The sequence below is a fragment of the Chelon labrosus genome, assembly GCF_963514085.1.
Source record: "Chelon labrosus genome assembly, chromosome: 16".
NCBI classification, from domain to species: domain Eukaryota; kingdom Metazoa; phylum Chordata; class Actinopteri; order Mugiliformes; family Mugilidae; genus Chelon; species Chelon labrosus.
This window is the reverse complement of record NC_140349.1, coordinates 21,697,195-21,723,631: the sequence shown is the minus strand read 5'-3', so window position 1 is coordinate 21,723,631 and position 26,437 is coordinate 21,697,195. Positions and strand designations below refer to the sequence as shown.

At 41.5% G+C, this 26,437-nt stretch overlaps 1 protein-coding gene across 4 annotated transcripts in view; it reads right to left on the bottom strand.

Moving 5' to 3' along the window:
- The window catches only part of trappc9 (trafficking protein particle complex subunit 9), a 213,790-nt gene that overhangs the window by 118,549 nt on the left and 68,804 nt on the right, over positions 1–26,437 (bottom strand). For all 4 annotated transcript variants that reach the window (XM_084563278.1, XM_084563281.1, XM_084563280.1 and 1 more), the window contains one exon: positions 13,380–13,498. In XM_084563278.1, the coding sequence (XP_084419404.1) occupies positions 13,380–13,498 (119 nt within the window). The remainder of the gene's footprint in view (positions 1–13,379; positions 13,499–26,437) is intronic.

Here is a 26,437-nt window from a genome sequence, read left to right as displayed (position 1 = left end):
TTTCTGATGCTGCTCTTGGTTCAGAAAGGGGAAAATAGGTTTCTGATGCTGCACATGAAGAAATACAGTACGCTGTCAAAAATTTCTAACACAAAAGATCTCTGTTCTTCTGTCTTGCAATGTTGCTAGAAAACAACAAAAAGCCGAGCAAGATTTTGCAAGAGATGATCACGTGGTGGACACCCAAGGCTGCATAAAGCTACTCTAATCTAGCAATCCAGCAAAATACTTTTAACCGTTTGATTCAGTATTTCTGACTGTAGGAATATTAGGGCGCTTTCATTCCTACATTTTGTTGTGATCCAGTAGGAGTAATTCACCTTGATTCAGTTCATGGTCACAGGTAATCGAGACAAAGCAAGTGAGTTCTGACATACTCTCAACACTACGGGTTTGCAGTTACAGCCTACAGTTTTGTGATTTCAGGAAATGCTCCCTTTTCCATCTAATGGTTTGAGCGGCTTAATGCAGTGATGGTCATCTAAACACCATGGAGCTGAACTTATCTACTACGGTGGATCTGATTGGTTGTAGGACTATCCAATTGCGTTTTTTCTTTTCCTCGTATCAGTTGAACCGCACCCCACACTGTAATCCAGATGGTGTTTTACCGGACTCATATTTTAATAATAATTGAATCTGGTAATGCAAAGCTAATAATTATAAGATTCAGAATCGTCCTTATTGAGACTCATACATACAAGGAATTTGTTTTCGGAGATTGGTACAATGAACACGTAAGGAAGAAACGAAACAATACAAAAGCATGTACGAGTATAAATAGCAGTCATATCCGGGGGAGCCGCTGCAAGCAGGCTGAGACCACCTTTTCTAACTAGTCTCAGCTTGGTTGATTTGTTCCAGAACAGAGTGTGATCACTGCGTTCACAAAAGACCAAACCACCTGGCTGAGAATCGCTCCCCGTTTTGGCGTACTAGGTGTGAACGTGCCGTTAGATAATAAACAGGGCACAGTTCAGTGCTGCGGCAGTAAATCGCTAAATTTCATTTTAAAATAACCCTTTAAAAATAGTGCCCTATGCTTATATAATGCATACAAGATGACTGGCAACAGGCTCAGATCTCTAAGCCCGTCATCAGATCTTGATGTAAAAATAAAAATCATGTATTATGTGCATGTTGCTTTTGCAAGAGAACTACTAAAATAAACTACTATCACTGTTGGTAAGTAATCATATTTTGCTTTTTGGGGGCTTTAATCTACTAAATGCACTGAACTTTAGTTAATGTAGTTAATAATTAGGCAGTCACACATGCAGTGCAAACCCAGGTGTGTCTGCGGAGTAATTTGATTTCTTTTCTGAGTGTTATCTAATTCACTTACACACGGTTCAATCTGATTACAGGTTGTGAGTCATGGAGAGGAAGGATGGAGGATGAACAGCAGCAGTGAATTTTGTCAGGGGAGAGTGGCATCTGTCAGAGATGAAGACCGGCTTCCGCATAGACACACACACACAGGCAGTTTTCTCTGGTCATGTGTGATCAGAGGTAAACAGAGGACCCACGGGTGCCTCAGACACGAAATGGCTGCTCTTTTATGTAACCCCGTGGTCCAGCACAGGTGTCACACCATTTACCAGCTGGAGCGACTACAGGGAGTAGCCTCCCATCACCCTTTGGCCCCGCTGCTGTTCTAATAGTGTATCAACAGCCAGTCAACCACGAAGATGTGAAATCAGCTTTAAAGATGGGACAGGCCGAGCTGAAAGCCAGGAGCTGCAAAACCTCAAGAAAAAAATGATAGATTGCACGGCACACAGACACGCACCCACACGTGTATTACTATACTTAGATACACACAGATCTCCAACGCCGACTTGTCACATGGAAGTCAGGTGTGCCGGCTGGTGAAGTGCGCTGGTACACAAACATCCTTTCGAGTGCGACTGCGGCGCAGCCAGAGATGACCTGATCGACACCGGTTCAGCCATCAAGCGCGGCTGCATATGGAGCCACGCTTGGCCTGGCTCACTGGATTTCACACATGGATTCAGGTCCAGTAAGCATGATGAAATGCTTGATTCTCTACTAATTTCACCCGCCGGGCAAGCGTACACAAGCAATTTCACACACGTGCTCTAACACACACACACACACCCACACACACACACACACACACACACAAGCTAACAAACAGAACTTTATCACGACATCCTTGGGGCAAGATTGGACTTTTTTCTCAAGGGCTCATTTGCTTTATCAGTGCAGGTCTTGTTGTTCTTTGATATTTTTGGATTAGTATTTGAGCCGAGAGAGTGCAAGCTAACTCTAATTACAGCGGGAGCCTATTTTTAATTTATAACCTGTCAAGTATTCAAACATTGACTTATCTTATAAGTAGATTATCCATCCATGCCGTACACTTTTTACCTAACCTTTAATAGGGCTGTGTCAGTTAAAAATTAAATGGACAACAAGTTGCACACTTATTTACCCTTCACTAAGATGTAGATGTATGTTTTCTAAGTTGGTTATGCAGTCACCCTTCCTTCATGGTGGCTTGTCTCGTCATGGCTCGCCTGGGACAGTGATCCTACTTTAAAACATATTTTAGAAACCAAATAGCATTTCATTTAACAACATTTTTTCAGCATATAGCCAAGATTGTTCCACACATATCGCTGATGTTTGACAGCAATAAGCTCAAACCTGTGATGGTTCTGGGTTCTCTCTGTGCCTGTATGGATATTCTCATACATTCCCATGCTCCGTGTCAAACCTGCAATTGACTGGCGACCTATACACAACACCAAGATGCAATCTGGCTCAATTTAAAGCACCCTAGGTTAGTAATACAAATACACTTTTCAAGTAAGAAATACCCTTAACTGTAAATAAAAGCAGTAGCTGTAAGATGAAGCTGTGTCCTTTTAACCCACGGTCTTTACTGCAGTTGTGTGTGCACACTGGTTGTGAATTATGTATCTAAAAAGTGTTTATCTGGACCACTATCAAGCCACGTTGTCACATTGTAATTACATCCAAAACTCTTCCTCAACATTAAATTACAATGACAGAGTTTTGAACCCAGAGGGTTTTGCGTGATGTCTGCACTCAGATGAGATCATCAAAATTGACTTAGTATTTTGGAAACTTAAACCTCTCTGCCACAAACCATGCATGTCAAAATAATGTGTGGACACTTAGCATGCCTGAAATATGCCAGAAACCACTTTGATCACTGCTGAGATTTTACAAGATGCTTTCATTTTTTATCTTATTGCTTAATAAAGTTCATCCTCTCCCTACATCGAAGCAGAAGATGATGATATATAATATGTTAAATGCAAAAGTTTAAATCTCAGTAGTAAATTTCCTAAACAGGGAAATCCATGGGGTAAACCATTCAACCAACTGCTGCTGTCCCGATTGCTGCAGCTAATAAAATTCTGCCTGGGAGCACAGACAGAGTTGTGCATTTTACATGAACGGTAATTAGGAAGACGAATACAAAACTCAGATGTCCCTGGGGGCAGGGTCCTAATGGACCACATCATTTGGCCATCAGTTAGAGACAGAGGCCTGCGGTGGCACGTCGCGGAGTTAGCAATGACGGCGCAGCGACAGGCCATCAGGGACAAGATGCACAACGCTTACTTGTCCTTTGTGTGTCTTATCTACCAGTGCATCCATGATGCAGAGCTAAAAATGCTTAAAAAAATAAATAAATAAATTAAAAGACTCACATTGTTGTTGCCAAGGCTGAAGTACGTTGGAACAGGGCGTAAAAATTTGCAATAAAGTGACATGCTGACTCGGTGCCAGTGCCACAACAGCACGGCGAGCTTCCAGGTTTGCCGACTCTCAGAGGAAATCAAGTGCGCCCTTTCACAATTTGCACAAATATTAACAATTCTCACATGAGCCAATGTAAACATTTAATTTGACAAGTAATGTCTACCAAGCAGCACGCTCTTATAGGAATTACTAATCCACGGAATAATAAAAAGCTAAATAACAGATTCACATGCAAATCCCGTCAATCAACCTTTGCAGTATGTTATCAGAGTTGCCACATTCTGAAAATGAACTGCAATTTAAAAAGAAATGGAGCAAAATTCAGTAAGAAATGAATGAATTACAGTCTATTATTATGACTGTAATGACTTTTGAGGAAGAATAACATGATAATATTTGAGCTTAACAGCTACCCAGGGCATGAAAGAGCCCACAGCAGGACCTGCTGAATCTCCGTCAAAAAGATAAAACAGATACAACAATTGCGTAGTGTCTTTTCATTTTGTGTCTCACAGATAAGCTTTAGATAAAAGAAAAAAAGAAATGGTCCATGAAACTCTGGTTTTCAAAGCAGGATCAGCGTCTCAGTGACATCACTCACCCCAAACCCAATCCATCTTTCCAGTTCTCCTCACTCATGTTTCCACCCGTCATCTATCACGAATGCACCAGGGACGTGTTGCTGTAGCCGGCAGACAACAAGCAGCCACATACTGATAAACCCAGAAACGTGCAGGCCTGAGGGGACCAGCTACGGTTTGCAGCTATAATTTCAATCAGGGACGAGCGTGTATTCCAAACAGGTAAATTAAGCACTCGGAGAATAAACGGCTTGTAGGAATCAAATGTTGGCCAACAGCCAGCGACTGCGGTAGTGCGGGGTGAGGTTTCGGTGTGTGCGTGTATCTCACGATGATTATGCCTTTTGATTAGTCTTAATTAGCTCACATTCCCTCATCTCTCCTCCACACGGCCCCCCTCCGGGCAAAGACAGTAGGAGCTCGAAAACTTTCCAAGACCTGACGCCAAAATCTAAAAATAGACACAGAGATTGGCAGATATATGCATGCTGCACCACCCTGAGAAGATGTGTGGGATATTTAGTCCGTTTGTTGTCCACCCTTTGGCGTCAGTGGAGAGAGTTATTTAAATAAGGTCATATCTTTTACGGAGGGAGATGCTTAACAAAATCCAAGCAAAAAAGTTTTCAAACAGCACAGGAAGAAAACAGGGCTCTGAGAGCGAGCTGTGCTGAGGTTACCCCAGTGATGCTTTGAAACTTCTGGAGGGCTTTATGGTATTTCCTTCACCAAAGGTCTGGTTAGATGCCTGGCAGGTGGTAGAAAGTCAAGCCACACTGCTGGATTCTTGAGGATTGTCAAGGATGTCATGTTTTCTGTCTTTGTTGTAGTGAATTTCAGTTCGGCCTCCTAGGATTGAAACTATCCACCAAGGTACGCCAGCCAAAAGCATGAAGTCTGTACTGAATGCCTAATTATCGGTTGACTGAAATATTGCTATTCTCTCGTCTTGTCTTTTTCCAGAACTCTCTCCAGAGTCAAAGCTGAATTAAACCCCAGAAAACAATATTGACTTGTTTACAACCAAACGGAGCATAAGAATCAATTTCCAACCTAATAAACAACGCCCTCAATACAGCCTAGTCCAATGCCTAGTATGACCGGTTCAATGTCAGACAGTATTTTCACGGACCGGAAGGTGTAGCAGATAAAAACAAAATGATGATAATGATAAGACCGGCATAAAAACTGTAGTATTTTCTCTATAAAATAATAGTAATAATAAACATAAATCCACTGTGTAGCTATTCATGTGCAACTTTATTAGCAGCGTCCTCGTAACGTCACACCAACAACCGAACATGACATGAGCAACATCGTCTCTGCCGCGACGCTCTCTGGTCGCTATGGTAACGTTAAAACGTGCCTTCAAAATAAGACGCACCACAAAAACAAAAAGTGCATGAAAATACTAGCTACTCACAATAGCACTGAATCAGTGGGAGCCCTGCACTTGTTTTACTGCAACAAGACGGTCCCATCTTGGGGTAATGGGAGACAATGAAACCTGAAGTGTGCTGCTTATGACCAGTCTGCTTCGTAATTTTGTTCTGGTTGCTGTCACTGCAGAAAACCCTGCTTCACACAGACAAGATGTCGGAAATGGCAACAGCGTTTTCAATGCTGTTGTGGCGATCTCGGGGTATTCTGCCATGACTTTAATCCAGAACACTGGCAGAGCTGTTGTCTCGAACAGACGTTTAAGGCCCCCGTAATAAAATAATGGAAGTTATTTATTATCTCTGTGCGGCCCGGTACCACAAACCCACGGACCGGTACCGGTCCGCGGCCCGGGGGTTGGGGATCACTGGCCTATAGGATAGGAGGATTCAACATACGGTTCCTAGGGTCATTATTGGATTCATTCTGCTACGTTCAAGGCTATTGAATAAAGCTGTTTCAAGTTTTATCTGTGCAGATATTCATTTATGTAAATGTTTTTATTTTATCCACTTTAGAATTCTGTAATGTCCAGATGTATGGTGGAATCTACCCCATTTACCCATAATACAAAACATAGAAGAAAAGAAATTCTTGCTAAATACATACGAAGCTTCTAATCAGTTATTTCGATTCCTGCAACAAGCAGATCACTTCATGGGATGGAGCTTAAGATAAGCACACATTAAAAGATATCCGCTCTTGTATAAGAACAATCTAACGAACACATTCCAGTTCCAGCACCTGTCCATTTCTGATAGGAGTGAGGTAAAGATGCAGCTTCTGGCAGGAAATGGTCACAAGCTAAAGTTGCTCTATCTACAGCCTCAGCATCTGCAGCTCAGTCAATAAATAACATCCTCAAGACCCACCAAAGGTGCATAAAACTGAACATACATTTGGAAGTGAACAAGCCACAGGCAGAGAGAGAGAGAGAGAGAGAGAGAGAGAGAGAGAGATAGAGAGAGAGAGAGAACGAGGAGGAACCGTTTAAAATCTTGAGCCAAGAAAAAGAAAATCATTTGCTTGTTCAGCTGGAGTTTCACACTTGGGCAGACAGCTGTGGCAGTTATAAATATCTGTATCATGAGCCGGGATCTGTGAAGAGAGCTGAACTGCCATCGGCAGGGCTGGGTTTCTAAAAATAGCAGGCACGCTGGCTTGCAGGCAGGCAGGCAGGCAGCCGACTCTGCCTCTGTCTCCACTAGATTTGATTAGGCCCAAAGAAGCTCTGCCCACCCCCAGCCCACCCCCAACAACCCCACAACTACGCTCACCCAGCACTCTACGTGTGTGTGTGCATAGCAACATGTCTTGTCTTGAGACTCAGTCCTTTCTCTCTGCACATAACCGCAGGTGCACTCTTCATTGTTGCAGAAACGCTTACATCGGCTTTTCGGAAGTGTGATCCAATTTTCCTTCGTTCCAACATGTTTAAGATTAATATCTAAGCACATATAGAGTGACGTATGCTTAGAGACGATCTAAAATTAAAATAAAACCTTATTCAAACGATGAAGCAGTAACACAAAAGGTAACAAAGCAGAATCAAATGAAATATGTTAAAGAATCCTTCCTGAAGACATTTCAATCATCACAATCATAAAAGCCGAATTCATCAATATTTTTTATATATTAAGGGAGGGGATGACTGTGTTTAATGGTCAAGATTTTGTTAAAGAATTATAACCAAGCTTGTCTTACAGTCTGTTGTGAAAGCAAACAGTTGGTTGAGACGTGGCTGGGCTGTCTCACAGCAAGATTGTTTCTGATCAGGCCTTTCCGGAGTGAAGCTTGTATGTCCCGCCCGGTCTGGTTCGCCCATAGGTGAGAATATGTTGTCCGTCTCTATTTGTCAGCGTGTCATGTGACTGACTGGTGACCAGTCCAGAGTGTACCCTGTGTCTCCAGGTAGGCTCGAGCTCCTCTGCAACCCACAGTTAATAAGTGGGTATAACTGATGGATGGATAAAAGAAGGTTCTTCTGTGTATACTGATTTCCTATACTGATTCGAATCCAATGCACAAGGTCCCAGTTCTTCAATATCATTTCATTCTGGAAGCTAAAATAGCTGAGCAGTCATGTGAGATAAATGTCTGCAATGTCAGAACTGACTGAGCCTGATATATTCTGATGCAGTACTGTTAAAAAAAAGTGTATTAAAATATGCTGACGGAACAATCAGCTCGAGAGACATACCACAGAGGTCACATCGTTTACAGACAACAACAAATCGTCAGAATGACAAATGAATATATTGATTAAAATGATATGGCAGAGGCTCAGATTATTCATTTTAACTTAGTTTTGTATTAATATTAATGAACCAGATACACACTATGAACTGAAAAACCTCTGCACATCAAATCCACTTTGAGAGCTACTGTCTGAGACATTACTGCTGAGTCCACTGCAGTAATATCCTACAAATGACCCCCTGAAATGAGACGTTTCATTTCATATTTGGCTGGGTTGAGAGGTGCATATAGAAAATTGTGCACTGGAAGATTCCTGACGCTGGCAGGAGGAAGCCCAGTGCATGTGCATCTACATTCTGACAGCTATCTCTATATTGTGGAAATATGCAGCTTGGATGCAGCTTCACAGCACCCTAGACATTTGGCATTTTGAAGATAATTGCGGGACGTGTCTGAGGGGCCTGCCTATTTCAGTATCATAGCTTCCCTTCAAATGCCCTGATAACACCCAGGGTCCAGTGGAGACAGGTTCACACGGGAGGGCTGAGCGAAGAGGCAGGACTGCACACCGGCCAGTATTACACTGAGACACTAAAGTGGGATTACCTTTTTTTCCCCCCATACTCCACATCTATCACTCAAGTCGACCCTCACATAAATCCCTTGCAGATGGAGTTGGGCTGCAATAAAATTCTCCATTTCTGATTCACGCACGCGCAAAGACACTCCACTGTGGACAGTCACAGCAAAAGTGGATGAAACAAAGACGCCGTAGACAGCAGCTAACCATAACTGAGCTTCAGCAGGTGATCTGGAATGAGACGTAAAGCTGTGGTGATGAGGTGAGAGGAGTGACTGACAGTGTCGAAGAAACCAAGTTGCGGAAGCGCCCTGACTCTCCTGGGACACGAGTCATTGAAAATGCGTAAATAAACGGAAAAACCAACACACCTGAGCGTTCAGACCACTTTTCCCTGCGGTGGATCCATACCGCCCTGACAGCAGGCACATATTTCCAGCCCACAGGCATTTGCAGTTCGGTGAGAGCGCTGAAAAACTGGGTGCTAAGATTGAGCGATGAAAGGTCAGCGAGATAAACGCGCGGACTCCTCCTGTGGTGATTACAGATCAGCCGTGACAGATTGAACTTACTCGTAGTCTGCAAGTAGATGTACCAAAACAATTTTCAAATATGGGTGTGTGTCCATCCAATAACAAAAGCCAAATTTGGTTTAGGTGGTAAAACAAATTCACACTTAATGGGCCCAACTAAGATTAAGATATGCAGGGAACACCATGCTGTACTGCCAACCAGTTTGGCTAGAAGGTTTTCAATTTCCTGTGCATCTGTCCATCCACCCCCCAACCCCCACCAGCCAAAACAGTTATTATCGGCTAATACAAATTCTCTCTCATCCAGCCATGCACACACACTGACAAATTAAGGTCCTTATAACACTAGTGGTATGTTTATTCAAGATGGACCAACATATGGAGAGACATACTCAAGAAGGTGGAGATAAGAGGGCTAGACGTTCCTATATCAACAGAACGGCACTTACTGTTTCAAACTGAATCAACAAGATCAGCTTATTACAAAACTGTCTCGGTACTATTGAATGGCCCATGTGAAACACTTCTTTCTTCATCGTTTTGGATGAATGTGGCCAGCTATTATGTCTACCAACAACAGAACGAGAGGGCTCAGACAAATAAAGACATATGGAAGAAAGGCGCTGCTGGCGCTAATGCTCAAGTAGCTTTCCAGAAACAACCATGTAACAAGACAAGAACATCAATATTGGACGATACCATAAAAACACAGATTGTGTTCATTAACGGCATATAGTGTGTCCAGTGCCAAAGTGTTTCTGATTTTCGTCTTCTGTCTGTGCATGACAGTCACAGTATGGTTAAGGGTAGAGAAAGACTGTTTCATGGAAAACACTGAACATAATTAAAAAGTAATGTCTGATGAATCTTAACCTTGGACTTTTTTCCAGAATACCTGGAACTTTCAACGTCTGGCACTTATTTACAATTTACTGCATGTTATAAGTGAAAGAAGAAACCGTTAGACTTTTTCTAATAGCACAAACCGTGCTGTAATTATGGAAGAAGATGTTTCTCACTCAACTCTTCATGCACACACCAACAATGGCGGTGTAAAATGCAAGGTGGTGGCCTATCATCAGAAGCAACGGCAGTGTCTTGCCTGAAAACACCAGGCATACCATTATGACCACCATCCTAGTATTGTGTAGGTTTCCCTTGTGCCTCCAAAACAGTTGTGACTCATCAGAGAATGGACATGGGCCTTCTGAGGGTGTCCTGTGGTGTCTGGCAACAGAATGTTGTTAGTGGGGGCCTTTGAGTCGTGTGGGTTGAGGGGAGGGGCCTCTGTGGATCATCCCACAGATACTTGATCAGTTTGGGATCTAGTGAATTTGGAGGCCAGGTCAACACCTTGTGCTGTTCTTCATGTTTTTTCAGTTGTTCCTAAAGTGTTTTTGTGTGTGTGCCTATCTCAGGCTGCATCCTGCTGGGGATGGCTGCTGCCATGTCATTGCTATGAGGTGGGGGTGTCTGGTCTGGTCTAGGTGGGTGCTACATGTCTCAGTAACATCCACATGGATGCCAGGTCCAAACGTTTCCCAGCAGAACACTGAATTGTCACAAAATGGTCAATGTTATTTACTTCTCCTGTCAGTGGTTTTAATGTTGTGGCTCATCAGTGTACAATGTTGTACATAAATATATACTGATTGCTCAATGAATGTTGCTGACAATGAAATGGATATAAATTCATGCTAAGTCCTGCTACCACAATATCTTCAGTTGTGCCTCAGGAGGTAGAACAGGTAGAACAGGTCGCCTGCAAATTGCAGGGTTGGCAGTTCAATCCCTAGCCCCTAAACGTGCCCAAGAGTACTTGGGCCCAAGAGTACGTGGGCATGACAAGAAAGCCGAATTTGTTTCCAGTAGCAGGAGAGCACCTTGCATGGCCATTAGTGAGTGAACTATTGAATAAGAAACATTACAAAGTGCTCTGATTACCATTTAGGCTAAAAGTGTTAAATACTGTAAGTGCAGACCATTTTCCATTTGTGGTTCTTTAAACTAATAGGACACAAAGGAAGTGCACTAGAGTCTGCTTAGACTCAGGCAGAATTAGTCTAGCTGTTTAGTCCACAACAGAATTTAACCTACAGCTTTCACAGCATAAATGAAGCAAACTAAACATAAATGCAACGCAGTTTGTCTGAACCGATGGAATCCTTTCAGATACTCTGGTGCATTCTAATAGTCACTATCAACTTGGCTGCTTACACTTATTATGATATAAGGTCTAGCCCAACAATGAAAGCCTGTGTTAACAAAGCGCCAAATTAAAATTGACATGTTGTCAAAATGTGCCACGTCATTTCATGATAATGCCGTTTTTCTCATAATATTTGAAACTTTTAAAGTAACTTTTGTTGTATTTATGTTGAGCTTAGCTGAATCTGTCCACCCCTTGTACATCAACACACATCAAATGCAAGCAGGGTATTGTGACTTTGAGTCAAACTTCTGAAAACAATACAGCCCATAACAACGATGAGTCATTCTGCCGGAATCCCGACATGAATTTACTACAGCACACAGGCGCACCACCGGACAGGCTTTTGTCGAGCACACAGCGAAATGAATCAGCCTGGTGTCCAACAGCGCATCGACAAAATGAAAAACGAAGGAGTTCACGTTCTTACATCCTGCTCTAAGGCAGACTTCTGGCAGGACAAGAGTCTTTATGTAATTGGCCCAGCTTTAACTAAGGTTTCAGCTCCACACTCTGCTGTCGTTCAAACTCTGCCTCTAATAAGCCTAACCACTTATTAAAATACCCAGCTCTCCTCTAATACCGTCTGGTTCTTTCACACCCTCACAGCAAAGGTAGCGGATTTCAAACAGGTTACGCAATAAAGCCAAAGAGAAATAAATGAATCACTTTCCCAGTAGTGTTGCTGTACAGCATGAGGGGAAAAGTACGGATGTTATTGTTTTTTCCCCAACTTTGTCACTGTCTTCATAGTGGAGACAATATTGGAATAATTAGCATGACTCTGGCCATGAATGTCGCAGGCATGGGGGCATAAGAAGCTTACAAAAAAAGAGGTGTAGATCATTTTAAGATGAGTATTTAGATATTTAGCAATGCTACAGTTTCCTCAGTCCAGGCCAGCGTCCACGTACGTAGCACGACTGATTGGTTACTGCCCAACAGAAGTTCCAGCAAGATGTCAAAGAGGCAGCAAGAGCTTGTCAGATGCATGTTAGCTTCTTTCTAACCGCAACACTACTTTATTCTTATTGGTTTATGTTTCAAAAAACAGTGTATCTGCAGCACCATTAACAATAACGCACGTTCATATTTACACTCTGATAATATTTGCCCTATCCTCTTCTTTTACAGGCTTCAATCACAAAGTGTGTTTTATTGTTTGCTCAGTTTTGCATGATTCTGTTAAGCAGAGTTTTTGAGTTAGGATAAAGCATCACAATTTCTTGGGTCACTTTGGGTAACCCTAGGGTCAACTCTGTGCTCTTTCTGCAAAACTATTCATTATAATATGTTGTCTAAGTCTTCTTTGACCATGAACGAAAAACAATCCCTGTTTTTTTTGCAGCCATTAGTTACCATCCTGTCAAACTTTTCCAAAGACAGAAAGAAAAGCAACTTCAGTGCTGTTTTCTCTCCTGGTGATTCACAGAGAAGGGAAGTTGATTCCTCTGGTTTTCAAAGGTAAGACAATGCAGCAGCCACACTTGCAGGTAGTCTGGCTGCTGTGCTACAGATGATCCTCAGCACCTTGACTGGGTCAGACCGCCCGTTTCTACCCCTCAGACGTCCACGAGACCTCAAACAACCTTACCCCCCCCGCTGATCGGCCCCATCCGGTGCATTCTCATTCTGCCCGTCTCCATCTCGTCTCTCTTCCTTTCTCTTCACCTTATATTTCCCCCCTTTTTGCCCTCTGCAGTTTTGCAGTAAATAAAAACTTGGGGACAGTTTTGATTTGTATGCCTGTGTTGAAGCTGAGTCCTGATGCAAAGAACAGAGTGCATCTGGAGCCAAGCAGAGATACCATCCGAATTAACTCAGTGTTCTTCCTATACGCGTATTCCAAGAGGTGCAGTTTGGAGGTAAACAATGCTATAGCTCTACCTTAACATTTGCAAGTCAGCATCCCAACCTGAGATATTCGTTATTTGCGGAAAGTTGTAATGAGAATTCACCAGGGTTGAAATGCATCTACAAGCCACAAAACACAAATTTGCTCGCATTTTGATCCAAGACTGAGCACCACGCTAGGGCTCGCTCACTGTGCCATGCGTAGGCTTTTGTTTATTCACCTTAACGTGGCTGTACTCCGCCTTGCCGGACTCACTGCCGACGGACTTGTTCTCAGGCCTGGGTTTGAGGACTTGGCGCAGCGGACTGGAGATTGGCAGGCCCGTCACACTGATTCCATCTGAAAAGACATCACAGAAACACACAGCATTAAAATAAATAATTAAATTTAAAAAAAAAAAAACTGAACATCATCAACAGAGTCTGTGTGTATTACAGAGTTTCAAAGGAGCTATTTTGTGATGAATTGTTTTAATTATTTCTTTAGCGCGCTCCCCTTCGCTCATCTATCTTGTTTACTGTAGTCAGTGATTGCTCATAAGAGTCATGCTTCTTGCAATTACCAAATGATCCCTTGGAAACAATGATGCTCTTTTGATCAGAGGTAGAAAAATATGCATATTAATTAGCAGGCCGATTTCTGTCATAGCGCCATAATGCAAAGACGAGAAAACACAACAATAGAGAGATCGAATTTGAAAATGTTCAGCGCAAAATGATTTGTATAGTCTTTAAATATCTCAACAATGTGTTGGATAGGATTTATATTTTCTGTTATCTATTGTCGTTACAGTTAATTGGCCATTCACTAGACATAACCCTTGAACGATAATAGTCCAATTGTTGCCTAGTAACCATAACTCAGGATGGCAAGCCTAAGATTTCTCCACAAGCCAAAATAATATTCATGCCACTGCAAAACAAATTGGCACAGAGTGGTATTTTGTTCAGACTTTCTAAAATCACAAGAGTAAATGTATTGAATTGTAAAGAATGGATTAACGTCTGTCTGTCTGTCTGTCTGTCTGTCTATCCATCCATCCATCCATCCATCCATCCATCCAATGGGTTTATCAGCTCAAGAAGTTTGCATATCCTACAAAGTATTAGCAATGATTTAACGGGTTATGATGTTTCTGTTACTATAATAAAGAGTGAAATATCCACAACGTAGGAATCAAGGAGTTAGGATTAGGGTTACAGTTGCCGCTTGTTTGAGTTTTCTTTAAGATGTTTCAACACATCCAAATGGCTCCTTCAGTTCTAAATGGGAGTTTGGGTTTTTGTCTTAGAACATCTGTGTAGGTGGTTCCCACCTGAAACTCACATTAGAGGAATTTGTTCACATTAACCTGTGTGGCGTTTTGAAAGTAGAGTGAAAGAGCACCACTTATTCTGCAGAAACAGGCCACTGGGACATCAAGTGCATATCCAAGTCTCCTTCTCTGAGTTTCCACCCAGCTCACACAAAGTATTAGCATGAGCAATGGTGATAGCCATCCTTGAGCTGGCAAAATTAAAGGTCATTAATGAGAATTAAGAAGCTTTTGTTTACTCTTGTGCAAAATACATCAAAAAGCAATTAGAGGTACAGGAGAAAGTGAACGTTCGGTTGAAAATTGTGCAGTAAACTCAGCTAAAATTAATGCCCTGCAAGCCTTCGTAATGTTGTGCTGATGAGCATTTATCCGTATTCTGGAAGCTAAGGTCTAGTTTGTAGAGCTGCATTTCATTATACAGAGAGGTGTTGTATAATAATATTCTGTACAGTGCATGAGATTATTAGTTCAGGTGTTGTAAAAATGCTTGTAAAGTTCTTGAATGTTAGTATCCATCTAAATCCATTCAACCTCCAATGCAACAGTCTGTAATTATATCAAGCCCGTTCCATGAGATTTCCTTAAAGTGGCATTAATACCTTCAAAAAAGAGTGTAACCTTGTGGTAACGGGTGGTGATCCCCTTACTGTCCTCATCCGATTATGCTACATTTACATGTGAAAGCCTCCCCTGGCTCTTTGAGGGTCAATAGCCAAGCGTCTCGGGCTTGTAAAACTGGGAAAACTTGAACTCCATGTCAATTCTTGGCCGTTCCCACTGGTTTTCTGGCTCACTTTTCATCCACATGAATACCTTTGTGTGTATTTTTAACAACCAATTGTTTTATTCTGTGTTATATCATCCAGTGATCTTCAATCCCACTCTGAAATTACCCGAATTGGAGATCATAAGGTTCATTGTATTATTAAAAGCATGTGAGGAATACATGAATGATTTCATATCAACGACCTTCACAGATGCACTGTGGACACGGGAGCAGCTGTGCTATCAGCAGCCGAGGCACCACCACGGGGGCTGCTGCTTTCAACCCACTCACACAATACTCAAAAATGACACTCACAGCCCAAGCTCTGACGTCAAAGGCATCATATCGCTCTCTGACGTCAGCGGGAAGCAAAGCCCTGCAATTTCCCCTCGGAGAGAGGGGAAATTACCGGCCTGTGCAGCAGCTCAGGCAACTGGGTTCACAACACTCAGACATATTCAGAGGAGATCTGAACTCTGAAATAAAAACAGAAGCCAGAGGAAGAGAGAGGCTCGTGTGGAAAAGTTAGGTGATTGTACTGCTGAAGTTAACACTGTGAAAACAAATGTGGATTTAACTAAATTCACCAAGACGGCAGGTAAACACGGAGGAAGCGTCCTACTTCTATTAAAAGAAAACGGCTATAACACAGCAAGTTGAGAGACGAGCTGGCAGATCAGAAAACAGAAGACTTCCCGGTAATATAATAAATCGTACGTCAGACGGAAATAAAGCTGTGCATTAAATTAAACAAGCACAAGACCGACTCATTTCCCCATATTTAAGCTCATGAGCTTCTGTGAGGTGTTGCCAGCACAGAAATACATATACAGCATCAGTAGTGATTCACACTTCTTTTTTTAAATGAAATAAATAAATAAAAAGTCTGCTTACATGTCTGGATGCTTCAGCTCTCAAATAAAGGCCTGACTCTCTCTCGTCAGTATACTGTAGGTGACCAGGCACTTTTCAGGAACCAATTAATTGTCCACAACCCACTTACTGCAGATAAAGCACACCGTGACCTTAACAAAATCTATACACTCGTCAACCTACCATCTGAACACTGAGAGGTAACGGTCATTAGCATTTACACCTTCAATAGCAGAATATTTGTGGCCATAAAAGAAGCCCTGATACAACGCAACACTGATACATTATCACCTTGCAAGTTGTAAACACCTGTTTATTTACACACCCGATACTTGAGGAGCAACATCATTATTCATTTGGAGTCCTGTTTCTGGCCACCTGGCAAATGTACGATCAATATTACCTTGGGCTCTATCAACACCTGAGGAGAATATCTTGCTCTTTAACAGCTAATAGCTCCGCCGTGTTCACCAGCTAAAAGCTAAATGTATCCTTTATGTTGGTCGGGGGGGCTCTTCCTCACCTGCAGCCCAAAATAAGAAAAAAAAAAAGCCTGAGAGATTGGCGAGAGCAAAACAAAAACTGCAAGAGTCGACAGCTACAACTTGCTTAAACACACCTTTGTGGTGTGTAAAGACTGTAGATTAAGGTGATCATTCTTTGAACATTTGCAGCAGACACTTCTATTTTGCATCATAATTATAACAATACTGAATGGGGTACAGGAGGATACGAAAAAAAATAATGTAAAATCTAGACTGCAGTAATGTCCCATGTGCAATGAATGTCTGGTTGGTTGAAACTTCATGATCCAAGATACCAGTGCAAGACAAAACTGTGAACAAACACCATCACTACTACCACATTTTCATCTGAGTTCAGAGGCGTGGCGTCAACCTACGGTAATCAGTCAATGATCAATAGGAAAATATATATTGTTTAATAGCAATGCAAACTGTGGGAACGTCACCTGACGTGACAAGTTTCCACGAGCGACAGACACATGGTGGTGGAAAATCAATTTTCAAGTTTTTGAAAAGATGAGTGATGTAAACAATTTGTGCATGACAAAAAGTTCTTTTCTGACTGATGTTTAGTGGCAAGTCATCAGTTTAGAGTTTAGTTGGAATCAGTAATCAGATACTTTCAACTGATGGGAAGAAATACCGTCCTGTGGTCATCACAGCTCAAATAGACCTTGGTAAATGTGTATCACAGTACAAATATTACACCAAATATCCAGACTGCCAACTTTTGTCTAGGACAGCCCAAAGTCACACAGTGTTAACCTGTTCTTGGACTTTATTATGTCATTGCTCTGGTGACAACAGTCTCCTCTTGTTATTGTCTCAGTCTCCATATCCTGCTGTTTAACAGATTAGCCACGCAACCAGACACAGATTCAGAGTGGCAGAAAAGGAAAGGACCAAAAATACAGACAGCGCTTTTAGACTTTATGAACTGAATCCTCCATTACGGCACGCTGCCTGGACAGGAGTTGCACACCACTCTTAGTGTCCTGTGGCAAAGGGACCGCGTGAGTAATGGCTGGCGTGATTAACGATGGCACTGCTCACAATCATCCCCTCCTTCAAATCAGTATCTGTCTCATTCTCTGTCTAACGGCCTCGGGGAGGTTCGGGTGAACTCAGCATTTCTATCATGGGCCACCTTGCTCGAACGGCAAAGATTGGGGGTGTCACTTCTGAATTACGAGTAACGCTATTAGCACGGGTCTAGATTTCCGTGAAAGGCTTTGATTCTCTGCTTCGTCGGCTGCGCTCACATTAACAAGCCTTCTTCCTGGAACATACATATGTCCAACAAAAAATATGACCTGTTGCAGAGTAAACATTAAAATCTCATTCAATATCCTGTTCGGGGGGGAAAACATTGTCATGCAAGTCAAACATCAAACACAGCAGGAAATGATCCTCATTTAATACAGTCTAAAGATGAGCAACAACATTTTTCATAACTGTGGGTAAAACCATTGTGGCAGATACTGTAGACTGTTATTTATGGATAGCAACGGTGATGAAAAAAAATATTACTGTCTAAAGTTCATTTAGAACCATACTGTCGCTCTAAAATGCTGCATCCAAGCTGTAAGTACGTCATTATGCTGCCATCAGTCTTCCAGAGAGAGGGAGAGGAATGTGGCGACGTGATGAGCACTAATCCGTTAGCTAACATATAAAGATCTAAACAAATGATTACTATAATTACTGAAAGCCATTGCAGTCGGCTGGAATGCTCCATTAATGTCAGAAGGAAATCATCTACAAGCAGCTGCTTTTTTACAGTAGTAACAAATGGCTAGCATGCAGCGGATTGCACTGCACTTAACTTGAGTCGAACAAATACCAGCTATTTGCTACCACCTTCCTTTTCATTTCACATTCACCAGTGTATGCTTGCTCTTGACGTCAGTAGCACACAGCCATCAGTACTTCCACAGATTATCTTGCTGTTTGTGAATGATCCTGCTGAGATATTAAATGTCAAACAGGATGACCAGCACTGGCTTTGCTTTAATTTTCTGTTAATGGGGGTTTCGGTTTCTGTATTCGTTTCTTTTTCTGTTACGGCTGTTAGTGCCAATACGTGTTAGTGCTAATACAGTTCTCCATCTCTGTATTTCATATAATATCAAGAATGCATTTGCTACCTGAGCTCATTCTAATTTAAACTATTGCAGATTAAAATGTAAATATCAATTGCAGATGCTAAAAGAGGTCATTATGTGATACCTGACTTGGAAAACATGTTTTTGTATAAAAAACTTTTACGATTGAGGACTAAACACAAATAACTACAGAAGAACTTTAGCAAAAAAAATGGGCCCCTTTTAAACTAGTGTCTCATATCTGGCCAAAATAGTTGGGACTCATCAGAGAATGGACATGGGCCTTCTGAGGGTGTCCTGTGGTGTCTGGCAACAGGATGTTGTTAGTGGGGGCCTTTGGATCCTATGGGTTGAGGGGAGGGTCCTCTGTGGATCATCCCACAGATACTTGATCAGTTTGGGATCTAGTGAATTTGGAGGCCAGGTCAACACCTAGTGCTGTTCTTCTTTTTGAGTTGTTCCTAAAGCGTTTTTGTGTGTGTGTCTGTGTCAGGCTGCATCCTGCTGGGGATGGCTGCTGAAATCAAGGAGTGTCATTGCTATGGGGTAGGGGTGCCTGGTCTGGTCTGGTCTGGTCTAGGTGGGTGCTACATGTCTAAGTAACATCCACATGAACGCCAGGTCCAAAAGTTTCCCAGCAGAGCACTGTATTGTTAGAAGATGGTCAATGTTATTTACTTCACCTGTCAGTGGTTTTAATGTTGTGGCTGATCATGATAACCGGATTACAAATACAGTATATCCCCTTCAGGCCTTGCATTAACATTCTTGCTGAGGAATGAGATCACAAGTGGCCAGCATAAAGAACAAGTGTGAACACACGCAGAATGCATTGAGGAAGCATTTGAGAAATCTCTGACCGAATTCCTTTGGTAGTGTGAACAATGCGTACTGGGTCACATTACCCCTACTCACAAGGGGTGCTCTTGCATAAGCAGAGATTTGGCTTATTCATTCAGGAAAAAAAAAAAAACACACAGTAACTATTATAAATGATTTAATTTTTCTTTTTAAAATATTCTGTCCTTGTAGCTGTAGACTAACTAAACTAATAAATAAGTATAAGCAAGAATTAATAATTATTGATGCTGTATAAAGAGTCACATAGAGTTACACTTATATTGTTTACCTTGTGTGTTATGTGCAACTTTTTTTTTACTACTGGCTGCAGGTACAAGAACACATTTCACTGTGCATTGTAGTATGTATAACTGTGTATGTGACAAATAAAAATCTATCTTATCTATCTTATCTTAAATTAGTTTTTTCTCAATAATCACAAGCATTTTTATTTACCTTTATTACCAGAGATTGTTCTGTCACTGCTTTAAACTGCACAGCGAAGCTTCCAGGCTTCTGTTATAATCTGAGCTTTGGGCAGGTCTCTAAAATAAGTAATGTCTTTGCGGAGATGAATAAATAAATAATAATTTTTTTGCGTGTGCTTTCAGCAAGAGAGAGACTCCACAGCTTGTTCCAAAAAAAAGTATAATTTCCCCAAGTCCCGCTAGCAGCTGTTCATGGTTCTGATACAGCGGTAGGTAGCGATCCATTCAACAGCACCTGTTGTAATATTCTGCTGTGCCCCGAATGATGCTGGTGTTCCTTTGCATACAGGGAGCGAGAATCAGTTCTCAAGTGCTGGCCGGGGACGCATGTGGAGGATGATTTTAATGCCTGGCGTGAACACACATACCTTAAAGCTGGCCAAATGTGATCGGATTCCCCAGGTCACATGGTAATGCAAGGCCTGAATGGGGCCTTGTTTTTATTTCAGGCTACATGTAAATCAACGTCAACCTTATTATTACTTAGAGGGAGATGCCAATACATCTGGAAGTCCTGGGTAACTATCAAAACTGCCAGAAAAAATACAATAACAAGCAAGCTAACTGTTCACACCAGATTGATATCAGGGAACCACTGAATAAAGAATATGTCAAATGATATTCAGTGTGCTCAGCGTTACAGAAACAAATATATGAAGTTCAAAACCCAGCAGTTTCTGACACTAAGAAAAAAAAAACAAGGCCAGATTCCAGCTATTTACGGGAGAAAATTGGTTTTCATCCAAAAACTATACTGTAGGTTGAATAACAACTGTGTTGTACTCCAGAGAGTAGTAAAATAGAAATCTAACATGAAAGTGTCACAGGTTATTACTTTAAAAGACTTCTCAAGGGCTAAGCCTGCTGGATTAAGTTGAAAGTTAAGTAATTCCAAACTAACTAAACAAGTAGGACAGCAGTGCATTCTCTCGCTGATGCTGACTGAGAACAAACCCCGCTTCCAAATGCGTCCTCCTCTGTCCGAGCCCTTTAATTCATATTGTTCTAATGCCTTTCTTGCATCTCTTTTTTTCCCACTTTCACCGACTCTGGTACAAGGTGCTGTTTTCAAAGACAACCACAAACATTAACGTCGGCAGCAGCGCTGTCATTAGATACGACACTCACACCATTTAACACAATAAAGCGTTATATAAGTCAGGCCCCATTAGTCGTGAGCGATGACATCACTCCCGTCTGATCCTGAGTTACGGTGTCGTGGTCTCGAGCTGGACTCAAAATGACGGATAAACTTGTCTGAGGATAAATCAATGAGGCCGGGCCTGTTTTGAATGTTCCCCCTGCACTGTTTTCCGTGGCCTTGTCTGATTCGCCCCTTCTGCCTCAGCTGAAACACAGAGGACATCGAGTTCAGTCCTGCCAGGCACAACATCACAGTGAAGGATGACGGATTGACTTTCTTCACAACGTGCATATGAATACAGGCTGATCAATAAACTGCATATAATTAGTGACGTTTTAAGATTCCACTGATGATGTGTAATATCGGAAAGGTGTGAACCGGATACAGGTACGTATTCCTACCTTCAAAGCAGTATGACAAACAATGAAAGCTAAACCTTGCCCGAGGAGGGAAGAGAGACATCTGCACTTACAGTTATATTAAATATAGAGAAGTGCTGATGTTAACACAATGTACCCCCAGCACGCACATCAGAGAGCCTCTGACACACACAGCTCAAGCTGGGAGGTATTATTTATCCTCAGGCTGTGGAACGGGACAGAGAGTGACGGTCTGAACGCGGAAAAGGAGTGCAGACCTTTTCAACTGGGCAACTTGGAGGAATTCATTCATATGCATCCACATTCATACAGTATTCATGCTCAGACTCACATTCATCTTCGGATTTTGTTGGTTTTTAATCAGCTCTGTTTTCATTCGTGACTCATTGTATCGAGCTACCTTGCACGGATCAAGGACAATGAATATTTATAATGCAGGAAGATTCCAATTAAATGAATTTGCAACACTGGGACAAAATGATCCATGTAAAAGTTTTACATTTCAATATCTAATTGTGGTAGACAAAGACTGCAGGAACAGTTGCCAGGCACAAGATATAAGCATTTAGTCCAGCCGTCTAAATATGAAAGGAATAATTCAAAATGACAGATAGTACACTGGTCCTTTCTGTGTGGAGTTTGCATGTTCTCCCTGTGTCTGTGTCCTCCGGCTTCCTCTCACCGTCCAAAGACATGCTGGTTAGGTTAATTGGTGATTTTAAATTGGCCGTAGGCGTGCATGTGAGTGTGAATGGTTGTCTGTCTCTCTATGTTAGCCCTGTGATAGACTGGAGACCTGTCCAGGGTGTACCCCGCTTCTCGCCCAATGACAGCTGGGATAGGCTCCAGCCCTCCCCATGACTCTTCACAGGACAAGCAGTTACAGAAGATGAAGATAGTACACTTTTAGACAAAGCAACATCTGTAATGCAATTATCTTAGCTTAGCATAAAGACAGGAACCAAAGGGCAAACCAGCTAAGCTGGCTCTGTCCACAATGTAAAAAATGTGTGAAATACACTTTTTCCAGTGTATTTCACAAAAACATTGGAAAAAAGTTTCCTTTTAGCCTGGCAAGCACAATTTTTTTTTTTTTTCACCTTCCTTTCTTCCAGCTTCCACTGTTGGCTAAACTTCATTTTATTGCAGGCTTCGCTAACAGTGATCTCTTCTTGGTTAGTACTGAAAACATACTAGTGGCTACAACTCAGAAGATGAAGTAAAAGCACTACTGGTGGCTTCCAACAACACAGCTTTGAGTTGGTGAGCAAAACAAGCAAAGCCAAAAATGTCTCCTGATGGTCAAGCTTTTCAGGTATGGATGAAGGTGACAGGTTAAATAAGAGGCACACTGACCACTAATTAACCATAAGCCCATCTCATTTGCCATCAGTCGCTTTAAGCTGTAAAGAAATCCAAGAGAATTCACAAAACATGGAAGCCTCTGACACAAAATGTAAAATGTTATATGCCCAAAGCCTGTTTTTTTTTTAACAGTATTCAGAAGGTGGGACACGTAAAAAAAAAAAAAAAAAAAAAGAAGACGCATGAATCCACTAAGTTGTATCAAAATGCAATGACTACCATACATACATACTGTGTGTTGTGCAAAAAGCCTGAAGGGAATTATTTCCTTTTTTATTCCGTGCTGCATACAAAACTGCAGAGTCAACGAAATAACATGTTATCTAGGGCTGCTACAAATATTTCATTGTCTCATTGATTTATTGATTATTTTCTAAGTTGTAGATAAATCCCTTGGTTAAATTACCACCAAGTAATAAACAAGTTTTACTATTAAACTTTTTTTGAAGTTTATTTGGACCTAGTTTTATTCAAACATTCTCATTATAACTAATTTTAACATGAAATATACAGTATGAATGAAGAAACTAGTACAAACTTTTCCCTGATGATACAATTCATTCCAAAAGTTCAGACTTATGCGGTGATGACTAACTGGTAAATATGTTGTTTAGAATAATTTGCCACTCATTAACTTCAATGACTTGTACTAGTATTTATTGCAAAAGCACCTGTATTATTTATCTGCAAAGGGCTGCTTACACCCACCTAGAGCACAACGTTAATGGTAATCTATGTCTTTCAGTTTTATAGATCTGTACGCTCATAAACACCTGTTTATAACCTGCAAATGCACAGGAAAGCAGTGTTGACATGCTAGCAAATAGCATCTGCTCTGGGGAGGATTTGTTGAGACTGAAACACAGCAGATTAAGACGTAACGTCAGAGAATCGGACAAAACTCAAATACCCAAATACAATTGTTGTTTGAGGTCGGAACGCCAGCAGATGTCCTTTGTTGTTCTGTGCTCGTGCAGTTGTGTTGCATTTGATTTTCACAAAGCGTGCATCTTATTATGGGTGCTTTCACACGTTTTTGGGCTTCTGTTCCGATTCATAGAGTAATATGATACAATGTTCGCAGGGGAATCCAAAACAGTCAAGACAACGTTCTGATACACCATAAAGACTACGCATGAGCAAACAGTTTTATAAAAGATATTTGCATTTAGGAAATCGGGAACTAGTTAAAAATGGATCATTAAGCATTCTGTTTGGGCGCTGGCATTCATTGCGGCTCTGTGGATCATGTACCAGTGTTCTGAATATGAACAGGATGTTCAATTAGCGCGAGCATCTAGGCTACGCATAGTAAACAACGTTTTAATGTGTATGCCGAGAAGGCACACTACTGCCGCCAGACACCTCAGAAGGAGAAGACGCGCTCTGGAGGCATAAGCCCGAGTCATATCGTAACATGTGTTCGCAATGCAAACAAACTGCTCCAGGAAGCGATTCGAGCGAGCTGAGACCACCCACTGTAAGCGGTCTCAGCTCAGTTGATTTGTTCCTGAACAATTCCAGTGCAATTGCGGTGCTCACACAAGCCCAAACGTTCTCGGTGTCAGAACAACGACCTAAGTATGAAAGAACCTGTTTTATTTTTCAGGTTTTTCAACATGCCACACAATCAGGCTGTTTTGGATGAACTCTCTTTTTCCAAACCTTTTTTATAAACCTTGCAACAAAACGACATATTTACATAATCTGTTACACTGATTACGTCGACGTGTCGTTGCAGCCCTACACGCATCATTCTTTGACATGCATCGTTTGTTTTGCTGTTCATTTGTTTAAACGCAGCACAATATTTCCCTACCTTTATACTTTGCCTTTCATGAAGTCAGCTAATTAGTGTCATTTTGCCAAATGCCAAAACGCAGCGGGAGGGCAGATTACTCCCCAAAGAATTACAATAAATGGCATTTAAACCACAGAAATAACTTTGGAACGAAAGAAAGACCGGGAAGAATCAATACAATAGATTTCTCAACTGTGGAAAATTAGAGTCGGGACATAAAACTTTCTCATATACAGAACTTTTTCATTAAAGGAAACAGTTCATAAATACTAAATAACAAGGCTTGGAACGAAAATCACAGATTAATTACTTGATTATTATTGATCTTAAAAGGCCATTCAGAAAGAAAGCTAATAAGCACATTTCTAAAAACTATCCCGAAAACATAACTCGACTACACTACACTGGCCCATGCATCACAAAATGACAGTTGCATAAAGTGTTCTCTCAGGGTGGGATACTTCAAGTCCATAATACAGTCACCTCTAACACGATGATTTACAAATGCTCCAGTGTGGCAGCCTTACAGTTTCTGTGTGACCATATGTGACAGCGGAGCAGCGCATTTGTTCAATGTACTAGCTGCGCCTGAGATAATCAAGATTTTACGGTTTAATCAGCGAAGGAGGCAGAACTTGGTAATCTTCCAGCACACAGGGGCACAGGCAGAACACAAAGCAAAACAACTCGTTTATGCAAATAAGTCCATCAGTATATTACCACAACATTATTAATGTGAGACATTAATGTATTAAGAAAGCCAGATAGCATCAGATGTGTTTAGCAAAAACCGCATCACCATAATGTCACCATAATAACTGCATTCAGAGCCGCCGTGCCGAAGGAAACGCGTCTTATCGCCTTAATTCAGGGACTCAATTATTGCTCTGCTAATTAAAACATTGAAACACTATCGCTTAAATGACCTCATGAGGAGAGCGGCGCTGGGGCGGAGATAAATATAACAGCATTGTATGTGTTTACTTTCCCAGTCATCTGAATCCACGTGCAAACGTGCACAACCCCACACACAAACCAAGTCCCAGTGGTGCAGGAGTGGGGCCATATTGGTCGCTTATTAATATTTATCAGCTCACAGAGTCAGTAGTGAGGGAGGTTCAACAGTCTGAAGAAGGAAGCAGAGAGGTCGGGACGGGAACGAGAGAACGCTGAGCATGAACTATGAGAGAGGCTGGAGAAGAAAGAATGCGATGAATGAGCTTCGAGGTAGGGGAGAAGGTCAGACTATTTTTTTTTTTTAAAGCAGGAATAAGAATTAGACGAGAGGATATCCGACAACTGAAGTGTGGAAGCTTGAAGCTGGGAGAGAAATGAGGGTGAATGAACCCGAACACCTCTCGCCTATTACTGCTGAATCTTAAATAAAGCAAGAAGAATCTCTCTAACAAGATTACAGCATTATATTAACACCGATACAGATGCTTGGTAGTTAAAGGTGGTCTGACTGAGATATAATGCAATGATATCAAACATTCTTTAAATAATTATCGAACTTATTAGCAACCATTTAATCAGTTATTAACAACCAACCGTCAATCATTTGGTCAAGAATCCACCAAAACACAAATGAAGGAAAAGAAACCACAGTAAGGAGGATGCATTTAAGGATCTACCAAGCAACCTGTGATGTAAAAGAAAATCTATATTCATGAG